Source organism: Pantherophis guttatus, chromosome 5 (assembly GCF_059756535.1).
Source record: "Pantherophis guttatus breed Tessera chromosome 5, ASM5975653v1, whole genome shotgun sequence".
Taxonomy (NCBI): Eukaryota; Metazoa; Chordata; class Lepidosauria; order Squamata; family Colubridae; genus Pantherophis; species Pantherophis guttatus.
The window spans coordinates 3,910,001-3,924,579 of NC_142067.1; the positions used below are offsets into that span (position 1 = coordinate 3,910,001).

The window sequence follows — 14,579 nt, forward strand, 5'->3', positions numbered from 1 at the left end:
TCTCTCTATGTCTCTCTCCCTCTCCCCTCTCTATCTCTCTATGTCTCTCTCTCTCCCCCCTCTCTATCTCTCTATGTCTCTCTCTCCCTCTCTCCCCCCTCTCTGTATCTCTCTATGTCTGTCTCTCTTCCCCACCCCCTCTCTCTGTATCTCTCTATGTCTCTGCCCCGGCTGCTTTTCCATCCCCCGCCATCGCCCTTACCTTCTCAGACCAGGCGAGAAGTGACTTGGAGGGGAGGGCGAGGGGCGGGGCCAGCCAGTGGTGGGATCATCCAACAGGGAGCCACAGCAGAGGGCCCAAAGAGCCGCATGCGGCTCCAGAGCCACAGGTTGCTGACATCCGACCCAGAGGTAGGTTTCACATAATTTTACCACTGGTTCGCCCCGCGTTGAAAATGTGGACACGCGTGGCTTGCATACATGCACGCATGCACGCGGCTTAGAAAACATGGCTAAATAGGATGGCATAGCGCCGGGGCGGGGGGGGGCTGGGGAGGTGGGGGGGCGGGCCCAAATCGGTCTGAACCAGAACCGAATACCACCACTGGATTCACCTCTTAATACAGGTAGTCCTTGAGTTACAACCATTCGTTTAGTGACTTTTCGAAGTTACAACGGCGCTGAAAAAAGTGACTGAGCACCCTTTTTCACACTTAACGACCGTTGCAGCATTCCCCTCACCCCAGGGTCACGCGATTTACATTCGGCCGCTTGATGACCGGTTCAGATTTACGACGGTCGCAGCGTCCCCGGGGCCACGTGATTTCACCTTTGGCGACCGTCTGAACAAGCAAAGTCAACGGGGCAGCCAGAAGCCAGTCGTAAAATGGTGCAAAAGTCCCTTAACGACTGTCTTGCTTTGCAAACAGAAGTTTTGGGCTCCACGGAGGTCGTAAGTCGAGGACTTCCTATAGGATAGGAACACACCGTCTGCCTCTAGAGGTAACGCTTCTCTCTCCCCGTGCTGGATAGCCCCAACATTTCTGGAAAAAGATTCCGATTCCAAAGCTTCGGAATTGTCAGTGCCGTTTGCAACTTCGAACAGTCACTAAATGAACTGTTGTAAGTTGGGGACGCTCGGTGTACTTCAAGAAGGAATCATGTTTCTACAATCTTGAGAAGAGAGAGGTGAGGAAACCACGATCCTTTTTCAAGGGGAATTCACAGAGAAAACAATTTTGTCTGAAGTGGTGTAGGGCTTTTCTGCCTAAAGCAGGGGGTTGGACTAGAAGACCTCCCAGGGTCCCTTCCAACTCTTGTTATTCTAAATTCTAAATTTGGGCCTGTTCTCAACCCTTCCGATTTGCAAGATACAAAAAAAAAAAAAGAAAAAAAGAAAAAAAGAATTTCAGGTACAGAAAGACAGACACAGAAAAAAACACGTTAAATGTCAAAAAATAATAATAAAATAAAAATAAATAAAATAAAAATAAATGTTAATTAAAATCACCCAACTCCCTGAGCAGTCTTTAACCTACATTCTGGAAAAAGGTTGAAAAAGGTCAAGGGACTCTTCCAACCCCAATATTATAAAAGCAGAGAAACTGAAAATATTGCATTAACTGACTCTCTCTCTCCTTCTGTTTCTCTCCTTATCTTTTCTCTCTTTCTCTCTCCTTTTCTCTCTCTCTTCTCTCTCTCTTTCTCCCTCTCTTTCCTTCTGTTTCTCTTTCTCTCCTATTTTCTTTCTCATTTTCTTTCTCTCATTTTCTTTCTTTCCCCTTCTCTCTCTTTCCTTCTGTTTCCTTCTCTCTCCTATTTTCTCTTTCTTTCTCTTTCCTTCTGTTTCTCTTTCTCTCCTTTCATTCTCTCTTTTCTTTCTCATATTCTTTGCCTCTCTTCTCTTTCTTTCTCCTCTTTTCCCTCTCTTTCTCCCTACTCTTTTTCTTTCCCCTTCTCTCTCTTTCCTTCTGTTTCTCTTTCTCTCTCCTTTTATTCTCTCTCTTTTTTCTCATTTTCTTTGCCTCTCTTCTCTTTCTTTCTCCTCTTTTGTCTCTCTTTCTCCCTACTCTTTTCTCTTTCTTTCCCCTTCTCTCTCTTTCCTTCTGTTTTTTTTTTTTTAATTTGATTTATATGCCGCCCTTCTCTGGAGACTCAGGGCGGCTTACAATGTGCTCAGCAATAGCCTTCATACTTTTGTATATTTATACAAAGTCAGCTTATGGCCCCCACAAACTGGGTCCTCATTTTACCTACCTTAGAAAGGATGGAAGGCTGAGTCGACCTTGAGCCTGGTGGGATTTGAACTTGTTTCTCTTTTTCTCTCCTTTTATTCTCTCTCTTTTTTCTCATTTTCTTTGCCTCTCTTCTCTTTCTTTCTCCTCTTTTCTCTCTCTTTCTCCCTACTCTTTTCTCTTTCTTTCCCCTTCTCTCTCTTTCCTTCTGTTTCTCTTTCTCTCTCCTATTTTCTCTCTCTCTTACTCCTTTTCTTCTCTCTCTTTCTTTCCTACTCTCTCTTTTCTCTTTCTCTTTCTTTCTCTTTCTCTCTCCTGTTTCTCTCTCTCTCCACTTTTCTCTCTCTTATCTCTTTCTCCTTCTCTTTTCTCTTTCTCCCTTTCTCTCTCTCTCTCTCCCCCTCCCCTAAGATTTGAGACATTCTACTTCAAGACCCAGAGCTCATTCTTAATACATCAACTAATACTTTCAAATGTTATGAAAAACTTCAATTACTTCTGGCAGCTTTCCCAACCAGCTCAGAAGCCAAGGAAATGCCATCGCGCCTGGCTTTAAAAAGTACTCAGTTGGGAAAAGTACCATCTCCTCCCACCCCAGAAGACCCTTAAAGGCACCCTTTCTTTCCCCAAATCTTCTGCAGGCTGCATACTCAGAAGTAACTAATGCCTCTTTCACTCCATCTTCCTTCCTGATAAAGCGTGCAACAGGACGGACAATTTTCTATTTCTTCCAAAGAACAAAGACTTGACTTTGTCTTACCGACAGAAGCGTGTGGACTTTCAATGCTTGGTTGACGTTTCGGATCAGCGCCCATTTTTTCTGATCCCTCTCATGGACCCCCATCTCACTGTGGTACTGGAACATGGTGGCATTTCAGCTTCCCTTAACGTACCCTCCCGACAGCCAACTAACTCCTGGTCTTCTTCCTATGCACCATGAAGCTTGCTGTCAGTCTACTTTCTGGTGTGAACATAAATCCTTCTCCAGCTGCTTCTGCTTCTTCTTCCTCCTCCTCCTCCTCCTCCTCCTCCTCCTCCTCCTCCTCCTCCTCCTCCTCCTCCTCCTCCTCCTCTTCTTCTTCTTCTTCTTCTTCTTCTTCTTCTTCTTCTTCTTCTTCTTCTTCTTCTTCCTCTTCCTCTTCCTCTTCTTCTTCTAGATCTCTCCTGTCTTAATCCATAAGATGTCTCCTCCTCTCCTGACCCCCTTTTGCTTCATACAAAAGTTTGCATCTTTTTGAGGGGGTGGGGGTAAACGATTTACGGCGGTCCACCCCCAATTCCTAAGATCCTCCTGGAGTTTTGGGCACTGTCAAAAACCAGACGAAATTCCAATTTTCAGGTCTGCAAGACGTGTTTCACACCTTCCTGGGGGTTTTCCTTTCTTCGTTTCTTTTGAAGTTTCCTTTGAGCTTTACGTCTTTCAACCGTGAGTCCCCTGTGGACTTTTTGGGCCAATTATTAAGCCAGATAGATCGGCAAATTCCTCTTTCAACAACTGGCTTTTAATTAACTTAATACCTTTCAGCGCCAAGTTAACCAATGCACAAGAAGGAATCGTACACCACCAGAAGCCATTTCACCGATCGCAGGGCCCGGAAAGCCATAGCAACCAACTTTTCAATAATTAAGTCCGTGGTATCGTGCCCAGCTAGCAGCATCTTAAATTCCCAAAGGATAGAAATGATATTAGATATCTACCTGGCCCGGTCTCCAGGAATTCAGGCAATCAATCAGGATAGAACTGGGAAGGGAGCTTGGAAGTCTTCTAGTCCAACTCCTTGCTCAAGCAGGAGATCCTATAAAATTTCAGACAAGAGGCTGTCCAGTCTTAAAAACTTGCAAAAGTTTTAAACTTTTTTTAAAAAAACCTCCAATGATGAAGCACCCACAACTTCTGAAGACAAACTATTTCGCTGGTTAATTGTTCTCACTGTTAGGAAGTTTCTCCTGAATTCCAGGTTGCTTCTTTCCTTTTTTAAAAAAAAAATTGATTTATATGCCGCCCTTCTCCGGAGACTCAGGGCGGCTTACAGTGCATTAAGCAATAGCCTTCATCCTTTTGTATATTTATACAAAGTCAGCTTATTGCCCCCACAAACTGGGTCCTCATTTCACCTACCTTAGAAAGGATGGAAGGCTGAGTCAACCTTGAGCCTGGTGAGATTCGAACTTACTTTAATTGCAGACAGCTGGTGTTAAATTACAGTGCATTAGTCTGCTGAGCTATCCAGGCTCCTTGATTAGTTTCCATCCATTGTTTCTTGTCCTGCCTTCAGGGGCTTTGGAAAATAACTTGACCCCCTCCTCTTCTTTGTGGCAGCCCCTCAAATACTGGAATACTTCCCTCTAATCCTTCTTTTCTCCAGACTAGCCAAACCCAAATCCAGCAATCGTTCTTCATAGGTTTTTTTTTTTGTCTCCAGGCCCTTAATCATCTTTGTTCCTCTTGGTTGCAATTTTTCCAAAATCTCAACATCTTTTTTGTAATGTGGGGACCAAAACAGGTTGCAGTATTCCAAGTTGGGTCCTAACTAAGGATTTATAAAGCTGTACTAATACTTCACGTGATTTTGATTCTGTGCCTCTGTTTAGACAAAGACCAAGGACGGTAATAGCTTTTTGGGCTGCTGTTATACATTGCGGTCTCGTGTTTTCAATTTTCAGACTCAACTTTCAGCCCTTCGAGGCAGACAGATCAGGAAGCAGAATCCTCTAGGCCTGGAATTCGAAATGTCTATGGAGATTCTCAGTCATCCAGGTCACGGTTATCCCAAAAATGCTTTTTCAAAAGGCACCAGGTTTTTCCTTGAAGAGGTTTTGCTTCTTGGGAGGGAAAGAAAGAAAGAAAGAAAGAAAGAAAGAAAGAAAGAAAGAAAGAAAGAAAGAGGGAAGGAAGGAAGGAAGGAAGGAAGGAAGGAAGGAAGGAAGGAAGGAAGGAAAGAAAGAAAGAAAGAAAGAAGGAGAGAAAGAGACACAGAGAGAGAGACACACAGAGAGAAAAAGAGAGACAGAGAAAGAAACAAAGAGGCAGAGAGAGAGACATACACACACAAAGAGAGAGAAAGAGAAAGAAAGAAAGAAAGGGGGAGAAAGAGAGAGAGAGAGAGAAAGAGAGACAGACAGACAGAGAAAGAAAGAGGCAGAGAGACAGAGACACACACACAAAGAGAGAGAGAGAAAGAAAGAAAGAAAAAAGAAAGGGGCAGAGAGACAGAGAGAGAAAGACAGAGAAAGAAAGAAAGAAAGAAAGAAAGAAAGAAAGAAAGAAAGAAAGAAAGAAAGAAGGAAAGAAAGAGACAGAGGGATAGACAGAGAGAGACAGACAGACAGAAAGAGAGAGAGAAAGAGAGAAAGAGAAAGAGAGAGGGAGAGGGAAAGGAAGAAAGAAAGAAAGAAAGAGAGAGACAGAGAGAAAGAGAGAAAGAGAAAGAGAGAGGGAGAGGGAAAGGAAGAGAGAGAAAGAAAGAAAGAAAGAAAGAAAGAAAGAAAGAAAGAAAGAAAGAAAGAAAGAAAGAGGGAAACAGAGAGACAGACAGACAGACAGAGAGAGAGAGAAAGAGAGAAAGAGAAAGAGAGAGGGAGAGGGAGAGGAAGAGAGAGAGAGAGAAAGAAAGAAAGAAAGAAAGAAAGAAAGAAAGAAAGAAAGAAAGAGGGAGACAGAGGGAGAGACACACAGAGCGAGAGAGAGAGAAAGAAAGAAAGAATGAATGAATTAGAAAAGTATGGTTAGATGCAAACAAATTTCTGTGTTTCTTTAGGCATAAATTTAATTCCAAACCAGATTAAGGATTAGTTTGAAACAAGAAGCTTTTCCAGTTCTGTTCTGACTTAAGAACCGTGTTACTAACTTCACAAGTGCAGTGATTCACTTAACAAAGGTGGCAAGAAAAGTCGTAAAATGGGGCGAAACTCACTGAACAAATGTCTCACTTAGCAAGATAAATTTTGGGTTCAGTTATGGTCATACGTCGAGGACTTCCTGTACCAGAAACGATGAGTACCAAACATATATTTCCCATAAGGAGTAATGTCGCGAGTCACAAGGCAGCTGGCATCAAAACCTCCTAGCTTATGTGTTGAGTACCAAACAAACGATGAGTACGAGAACAAAGTTTTCATGTCAAAATGCTCTGAGTACCAAATTCGATGAATCAGAATTAGAAAAGAGCTGGGAGGGAGCTTGGAGGTCTTCTAGTCCACCCCCTTACTCAAGCAGGAGACCCTATACCATTCCAGACAAGTGGCTGTCCAATCTCTTCTTTAAAAACTAAGAGCCTTGATAGTACAGTGGTTTAGTGAACCCTGTTATTAACACAGCTGCCTGCAATTTCTGCTGGTTCGAATCTCTCCAAGGCTCAAGGTTGACTCAGCCTTCCATCCTTTCTAAGGTAGGTGAAATGAGGACCCAGTTTGTGGGGGCAATAAGCTGACTTTGTATAAAATATACAAAAGAATGAAGGCTATTGCTTAACGCACTGTAAGCCGCCCTGAGTCTCCGGAGAAGGGCGGCATATAAATCAAATTAAAAAAAAAATTAAAAAAAAAAGTGATGGAGCACCCATAACTTCTGGTGGCAAGTCGTTCCACTGGTTAATTGTTCTCATTGTTAGGAAGTTTCTCCTTATTTCCAGGTTGCTTCTCTCCTCGATTAGATGGCTGGCTGTGGGGCATTCTGAGAGTCGAAATCCCCACGTTTTAAAGTTGCCAAGCTTGAGAAACACTGCTGTCAAGGTGATAATTTAATTTAAGAGCTGACCAGCTGATGCAATGATGGGGGATGAGTGAGCAGGATCTTTGGCTGTTATCCCTTTAAGAGCCTGTGTAATAAGAAGAAGCCCTGCTAGAGTGCTTGTTAGTCCGTCGAGTTTCTTCCCTGCTGTAATTGCTGTTTGTTTAGATACTGCTTGTAGCACATGTATGTATAGTACTCCTATATTCCTATTGTACATAAAAATCACTATTTGATACAAACCACTGTTGGCTGTACTTGCTTCTGGGTTGATACACATAATAGACCTGTGCACAACTGCTCTAAAACCAGGTGTGGGATTCAAAAATTTTAGCAACCGGTTCTCTGCCCGGTTGCTGGGCGGGCGTGGCCATGGTGGGCGTGGCCTACTTGGCCTCCTGCACCACGGGAGAGGGGTGGTGCGTTTTCGCCCTCCCCAAGCTCCAGAGGCTTTCTTCGAGGACGAAAACGGCCTGCTCTGGAGGCCCTCCGGAGGCCGGAAACGGGCCTTTTTCTGGACTTCCGAAACTTCTGGGAGGCCCATTTTTTTGCCCTTCCAGAGGCTCCGCACAGGCTCTGCACTTACCTGGCATCCAAAACGGGCCGCATGGAGACTACTGGGAGGGGCGGGGCAGGGTAGGAGGGGCCAGCCAGTCCTTGCAACTACCGGTTTGGCGAATCAGATGTAAAATTAGCATTTTAAAATTAACACCGAACCGGCTGAATCCCACCGAACCTGTCTACAACGTTTCAGACAAATGGTTGTCCAATCTCTTCTTTAAAACCTCCAATAAAATCTCCGGGAACTAAGCAGAATCGAATTCCGCCCAAAGCTGAGCTTCATTTGACAGTGCCAGCCAGTGTGAAAAACGCCACCGATGGCTTTTAAATAAATAAATAAATAAATAACTTTATTGTCATTGTACATATATACACAGTATTATTTATTTATTTATTTATTTATTAAATTTATATCCTGCCCTTCTCCCCAAAGGGACTCAGGGCGGTGAACAGCTGAGAATTAAAATAACATGCAATATAAAAGTTAAAATAACTAAAAATAAATTAAATTAATCGGCCCCCCAATTTAAAACCCCAAGCTATACAATTAAAAAACTAACCCATAAAACCTATTCAGGCCAGGCCGGCTTGCTGAAATAAAAACGTCTTCAGGGCCTTACGGAAAGCGCGGAGATCCGGGATCAGTCGTATTCCGGGAGGTAGTTCGTTCCAGAGGGCGGGTGCCCCCACAGAGAAGGCTCTCCCCCTGGGGCCGCCAGCTGACATTGCTTGACTGACGGCACCCTGAGGAGGCCCTCTCTGTGAGAGCGAATTGGCCGGTGGGAGGTTATCGGTAGCAGAAGGCGGTCTCGTAAATATCGTGGCCCTAAGCCATGGAGCGCTTTAAAGGTGAGAATCAAGGTAGGTAAAATGAGGACCCAGTTTGTGGGGGCAATAAGCTGACTTTGTATAAAATATACAAAAGGATGAAGGCTATTGCTTAACGCATTGTAAGCCACCCTGAGTCTCCGGAGAAGGGCGGCATATAAATCAAATTAAAAAAAAAAAAAAAGCAGGGCTGGCCTAAATAATAATAACATTTTACTATTTTAATGGGTTGTTTTATTAGAGTTTTTTTGGCCAATTTATTTAATTGTTTTAAATTGCTTTTAATTTTTATATAAATTTTAATCTGTTTTTAAATTATGGGGTATTTTAAATTCAGCCAAATTATTTAATTCATTTTTAATTTATTTTAAATTTTTGTATTTATGTGTTTTATCTTGTGGCTGTTCACCGCCCTGAGTCCTTCGGGAGAAGGGCGGTATAGAAATTCAATAAATAAATAAATAAATAAATAAATGAATGAATGAATGAATGAATGAATGAATGAATGAATGAATGAATGAATAAATAATGATAGCTCAGAGATAAAAACTATTCAGAAAACGTGTGGTCCCAGTTTTAATTCTTCTGTATCTTCTGCCAGAAGGCAACAGTCCAAAAAGATTGTAAGCAGGATTGGGAAGAGTCTCAGAGAATGTTATGCAACTTTCTCAAACACTGAGATTCAAAGATGTCATCCAGGGCTGATAGCTGGAGTCCGATGATATTCTGGAAGGTTTTAATGATTCTCTGTAGAGCTTTTCTGTCCGCTACAGAGCTGCTCCCATACCATGCAAGAATGCCGTATGTCAGGACACTCTCAATGATGCTGCGATAGTAGGACAGAAGTAGATGCTGAGATAGATTTCCAGATGTTTCTAACCTGCAGCTCCATGTGCAACCTTGTTTGCCCCCCCTCCCTCCTTCATTATCCAAGCCCAACCTCTGGAAGAGCACGCATGACTTCCTTCCTTCATTTGAGGGCAGGGATTTTGACAGCGGGAGCCATTAGGATGCTAAATGGGTCCATCCAGAGCAGGCCAACGGACCGCATTTTCATCTATATGCAAATAGGTTTTCAGATGAATGTGGGAAGGGGGGGTTTCTCATCGCCCTTGTTATTACGGTTGCAAGGAGTTTGGGGGCAGCCCATCAATGCCACATGAGACAGGAAGCTTGCTGAAAAATTGGTCCACGAGGCTCATGAGCGAAGGTCCTGAATGAGAAGTCCAACAAAGAATATCAAAAGTTGGAAGGGACCTTGGGGTCTTCTAGTCTGACCCCTCTGGTCAAGCAGGGGATCCTTCCCCATTTCAGACAAGTGGTTGTCCAGTCTCTTCTTGAAAACCTCCAGTGTTGGAGGCCACCCACAACTTCTGGTGGCCAGTTGTTCCACTGATCGTTTCCACTGTCAATCATTTTCTCCTTAATTCCAGGTTGCTTCTCTCCTTGATTAGTTTCTTCGTTTCGTTTTTCCCGGAAGATGTTTCGCTTCTCGTCCAAGAAGCTTCTTCAGTTCTGACTGAACGGCCTTCGTTTTTCCCCGAAGACGTTTCGCTTCTCGTCCAAGAAGCTTCTTCAGTTCTGACTGAACGGCCTTCGTTTTTCCCTGAAGACGTTTCGCTTCTCGTCCAAGAAGCTTCTTCAGTTCTGACTGAACGGCCTTCGTTTTTCCCCGAAGACGTTTCGCTTCTCGTCCAAGAAGCTTCTTCAGTTCTGACTGAATGGCCTTCGTTTTTCCCTGAAGACATTTCGCTTCACATCAATGTTCCCTTTAATTCTATTCATTTTATGTATTCAATTTAGGCTTATACTTATATATATTAACTAATATGTACTCGACAAAATAAATAAAATAAAAATAAAATAAAAAGCTTCTTCAGTTCTGACTGAACGGCCTTCGTTTTTCCCCGAAGACGTTTTGCTTCTCGTCCAAGAAGCTTCTTCAGTTCTGACTGATCGGCCTTCGTTTTTCCCTGAAGACGTTTCGCTTCACATCAATGTTCCCTTTAATTTTATTCATTTTATGTATTCAATTTAGGCTTATACTTATATATATTAACTAATATGTACTCGACAAAATAAATAAAATAAAAATAAAATAAAAAGCTTCTTCAGTTCTGACTGAACGGCCTTCGTTTTTCCCCGAAGACGTTTTGCTTCTCGTCCAAGAAGCTTCTTCAGTTCTGACTGAACGGCCTTCGTTTTTCCCCGAAGACGTTTCGCTTCTCGTCCAAGAAGCTTCTTCAGTTCTGACTGAACGGCCTTCGTTTTTCCCCGAAGACGTTTCGCTTCTCGTCCAAGAAGCTTCTTCAGTTCTGACTGATCGGCCTTCGTTTTTCCCTGAAGACGTTTCGCTTCACATCAATGTTCCCTTTAATTTTATTCATTTTATGTATTCAATTTAGGCTTATACTTATATATATTAACTAATATGTACTCGACAAAATAAATAAAATAAAAATAAAATAAGAAGCTTCTTCAGTTCTGACTGAACGGCCTTCGTTTTTCCCAGAAGACGTTTCGCTTCACATCCAAGAAGCTTCTTCAGTTCTGACTGAACGGCCTTCGTTTTTCCCCAAAGACGTTTCGCTTCTCGTCCAAGAAGCTTCTTCAGTTCTGACTGAACGGCCTTCGTTTTTCCCCGAAGACGTTTCGCTTCACATCCAAGAAGCTTCTTCAGTTCTGACTGAACGGCCTTCATTTTTCTCTGAAGACGTTTCGCTTCACTTCAATGTTCCCTTTAATTCTATTCATTTTATGTATTCAATTCAGGCTTATACTTATATATATTAACTAATATGTACTCGACAAAATAAATAAAATAAAAATAAAATAAGAAGCTTCTTCAGTTCTGACTGAACGGCCTTCGTTTTTCCCCGAAGACGTTTCGCTTCTCGTCCAAGAAGCTTCTTCAGTTCTGACTGAATGGCCTTCGTTTTTCTCTGAAGACGTTTCGCTTCTCATCCAAGAAGCTTCTTCAGTTCTGACTGAACGGCCTTCGTTTTTCCCCGAAGACGTTTCGCTTCTCGTCCAAGAAGCTTCTTCAGTTCTGACTAAACGGCCTTCATTTTTCTCTGAAGACGTTTCGCTTCACTTCAATGTTCCCTTTAATTCTATTCATTTTATGTATTCAATTCAGGCTTATACTTATATATATTAACTAATACGTACTCGACAAAATAAATAAAAATAAAAATAAAATAAGAAGCTTCTTCAGTTCTGACTGAACGGCCTTCGTTTTTCCCTGAAGACGTTTCGCTTCTCATTCAAGAAGCTTCATGGTCATTCAGTCAGAACTGAGGAAGCTTCTTGGGTGAGAAGCGAAATGTCTTCAAGGAAACACAAAGTCCAGTTGCCTTTTTGAAAGATATGGATACTTTAACTAGACACGTTGTCAATTTAATCCAAAATTGGCACTTTTGACAACCAGGGTCTGTTTTTAACCTGGTTACTGAATTGCTCCATATATTAATCCAGTGTGGTGGAATCCCACAACATGCTTATCCACAAAGAAGTAAACCACAAATGACACACAGAACAAGTTTAGCAGGGCCACCACATCTGGGCTGCAAACACCTAGGTGACTCTGCTCCCATCTGGTGGACAGCTGGACACAGCTCAGGTTAAGTGGGTTGTGAGAATGCAATCACCAGTGTGTTGAACTCATTAAGACACACACACACACACACACACAAACCTGCTGATTTCAAACTAATCCTTAATCTGGTTTGGAATTAAAATTACCCCCAAAGAAACACAGAGATTTGTCTGCATCTAACCACACTTTTCTAATTCCCTGCATGTGGAATTTTTCCTTCTTTCTTTCTCTTTCTTTCTTTCCTTTCTTTCTTTCTTTCTCTTCCTTCCTTCCTTATTCTTCCTCCCTTCCTTTTTTCTTCTTTCTTTCTCTTTCTTTCCTTCTCTCTCTCATTCTTTCTTCTTTTCCCCTTCCTTCCTTCCTGTCTCTTTCTTTCCTGCTTTTCTTTCTCTCTTTCTTCTTCTTCTCTCCTTCCTTCCTTCCTGTCATTCTTTCTCTTTCTTCTTTTTCTCCCCTACCTTTCTTTCTTTCTTTTTTCTCTTTCTTCTTCTTCTCTCCTTCCTTCCTGTCTTTCTTTCTCTCTCTTCTTCTTCTTCTCCCCTTCGATCCTTCCTTCCTTCCTGTCCCTCTCTCTCTTTCTTCTTCTTTTTCTCCCCTTCCTTCCTGTCTCCCTCTTTCTTTCTTTCTTTCTTTCTTTCTTTCTTTCTTTCTTTCTTTCTTTCTTTCTTTCTTTCCCTTTCTTCTTCTTCTTCTCCCCTTCCTTCCTTCCTGTCTCTTTCATCTTCTCCCCTTTCTTCCTTCCTTTCTCTCTCTCTCCTTCTCTTTTTCTCTCTCTCTCTCTCTCTCTCTCTCTCTCTCTCTTTACATGTAAAGAGAGAAGCAGACACTCTACTATGCTTTTGTCAGCCAGTTTATTCTTAGTAGAATAAAATTTTCATTATTTTAGATCCGGAGTTCGCAGAATGTCTGCTTCTCTCTTTACAAATATACCTGGAACTCATATTTTTAGAATAGTTTGTAATACATATACATATACATATACATATACATATACATATACATATACATATACATATACATATACATATACATGTAAAGAGAGAAGCAGACATTCTACTAAGCTTTCGTCAGCCAGTTGATTCTTAGTAGAATAAAATTTTCATTATTTTAGATCTGGAGTTCGCAGAATGTCTCCTTCTCTCTTTACAAATATACCCGGAACTCGTATTTTTAGAATAGTTTGTAATACATATACATATACATATACATATACATATACATATACATATACATATACATATACATATACATATACATATACATGTAAAGAGAGAAGCAGACATTCTACTAAGCTTTCGTCAGCCAGTTGATTCTTAGTAGAATAAAATTTTTATTATTTTAGTTCCGGAGTTCGCAGAATGTCTGCTTCTCTCTTTACAAATATACCCAGAACTCGTATTTTTAGAATAGTTTGTAATACATATACATATACACACAGACACACACACATATTTATATATATACAGTATATACTTGGATCATTACAAAACATCAAACTTCTTTAATTAAATAAAAAAAAAAAAGGCAAGTGCGTTCAATTCCCACGATTTCACATCGGCCCCTTGGCAGCTTTTCTCTCGCAACTGACCGGCAAAGAGACTTACAACGGCTCCTTTGGCTCGACTAATCTGTTTAATCTGTGCAACGTGTTCCGATTGTACCTCTTAAGCCGAGGCAGGGTACAAAATGTAAACATTTTCATCAAAAAACCCTCCCCCCCTTTTTTTCCCTTTCTTTCTTTCCCGAAACGGGAGCCGTGTCCAAATAGCTTGACCTCAGCCAACCCCCTCCCCTCTCTCTACCAAGCGGTGTAGACTGTTCACACAAATGCACGCACAACACCCATCCACCTGGCGAGAAAGAGCTACTTTCTCACATTATTAACCCGGATTGCAAACCGCAGGTAAAAGCCACCTTACCTGCTGTAGGATGACCATTGTTCCAGAAACGCATCGGCTGTCGCTAGCAGGAAACCTGAGTGACGAAAGAAAGCAAAAAGAAGGATAAATCAATTTGTAGGTGTCAAACCGCAGCAATTGCAGGAGATATATAGATATATAGAGAGATATATTATTTGGTTAAAGCGCACGCTTCTATTCTGGTGGGTAGGTGGCTATAAATGGTACACAGGCAGCGTGGACCATTTAGTTAGAGACGGGAAAAAGATAATCCACGCAATTCAGGTTAAGACTTTAGTTGACAGAATCCCTCAGGAGATAAGCCGGTAAGGATTCCTTGTCTGCTGGGAACAAAGGAAAGGAAAAAAAAAAGAAGAAGAAGAATAAGAGAAACCAGACCTGAGGAAATTCCTGGGCAACCTGGAAAGCTCTCAGCTTTTTTAAAAAATTAAAACAAAAAAAACAACAAAAAACTCCAGCATGTTTCTAGTCCTCATGGTTCAGAAGACAGGTTGGGAAGGCGTCAGGAATGCTCAACGAAAATAATCTCGGGAGCCAGAAAAGTGGTTTAACTATATAGAAAACCTCCTAACGATTTGTATGTGGACACGTGTCAAACGGGGAAATTGTTAAGGCACACGAGGAATCGACTTGCTAATTATATGGAAGGGGTTGAATTCGGAAAGAGTTGGATTTGTTTTTTGGGGGGGGGGTTTGAACAAAGAAAGGCAAAAAAAAAGAAGAAGAAAGAAAGAAAGATTAGACTGGGAAATTGGCATCCTGGGAACTTT

The 14,579-nt window shown here is 41.8% G+C and overlaps 1 protein-coding gene across 5 annotated transcripts in view; it reads right to left on the minus strand.

Moving 5' to 3' along the window:
- The window catches only part of MYO7A (myosin VIIA), a 113,689-nt gene extending 99,563 nt beyond the window's left edge, over positions 1 to 14,126 (minus strand). For 4 of the 5 annotated variants that reach the window (XM_087895744.1, XM_087895742.1, XM_087895743.1 and 1 more), the window contains exon 1: positions 2,935 to 3,153. In XM_087895744.1, coding sequence (XP_087751870.1) covers positions 2,935 to 3,039 — 105 coding nt within the window. In that variant the 5' untranslated portion in view covers positions 3,040 to 3,153. Of the gene's footprint in view, positions 1 to 2,934; positions 3,154 to 13,809 lie in introns of those variants that run through there. The other variant, XM_087895745.1, reaches the window with a different exon arrangement.
- Between the last annotated feature and the right edge of the window lie 453 nt (positions 14,127 to 14,579).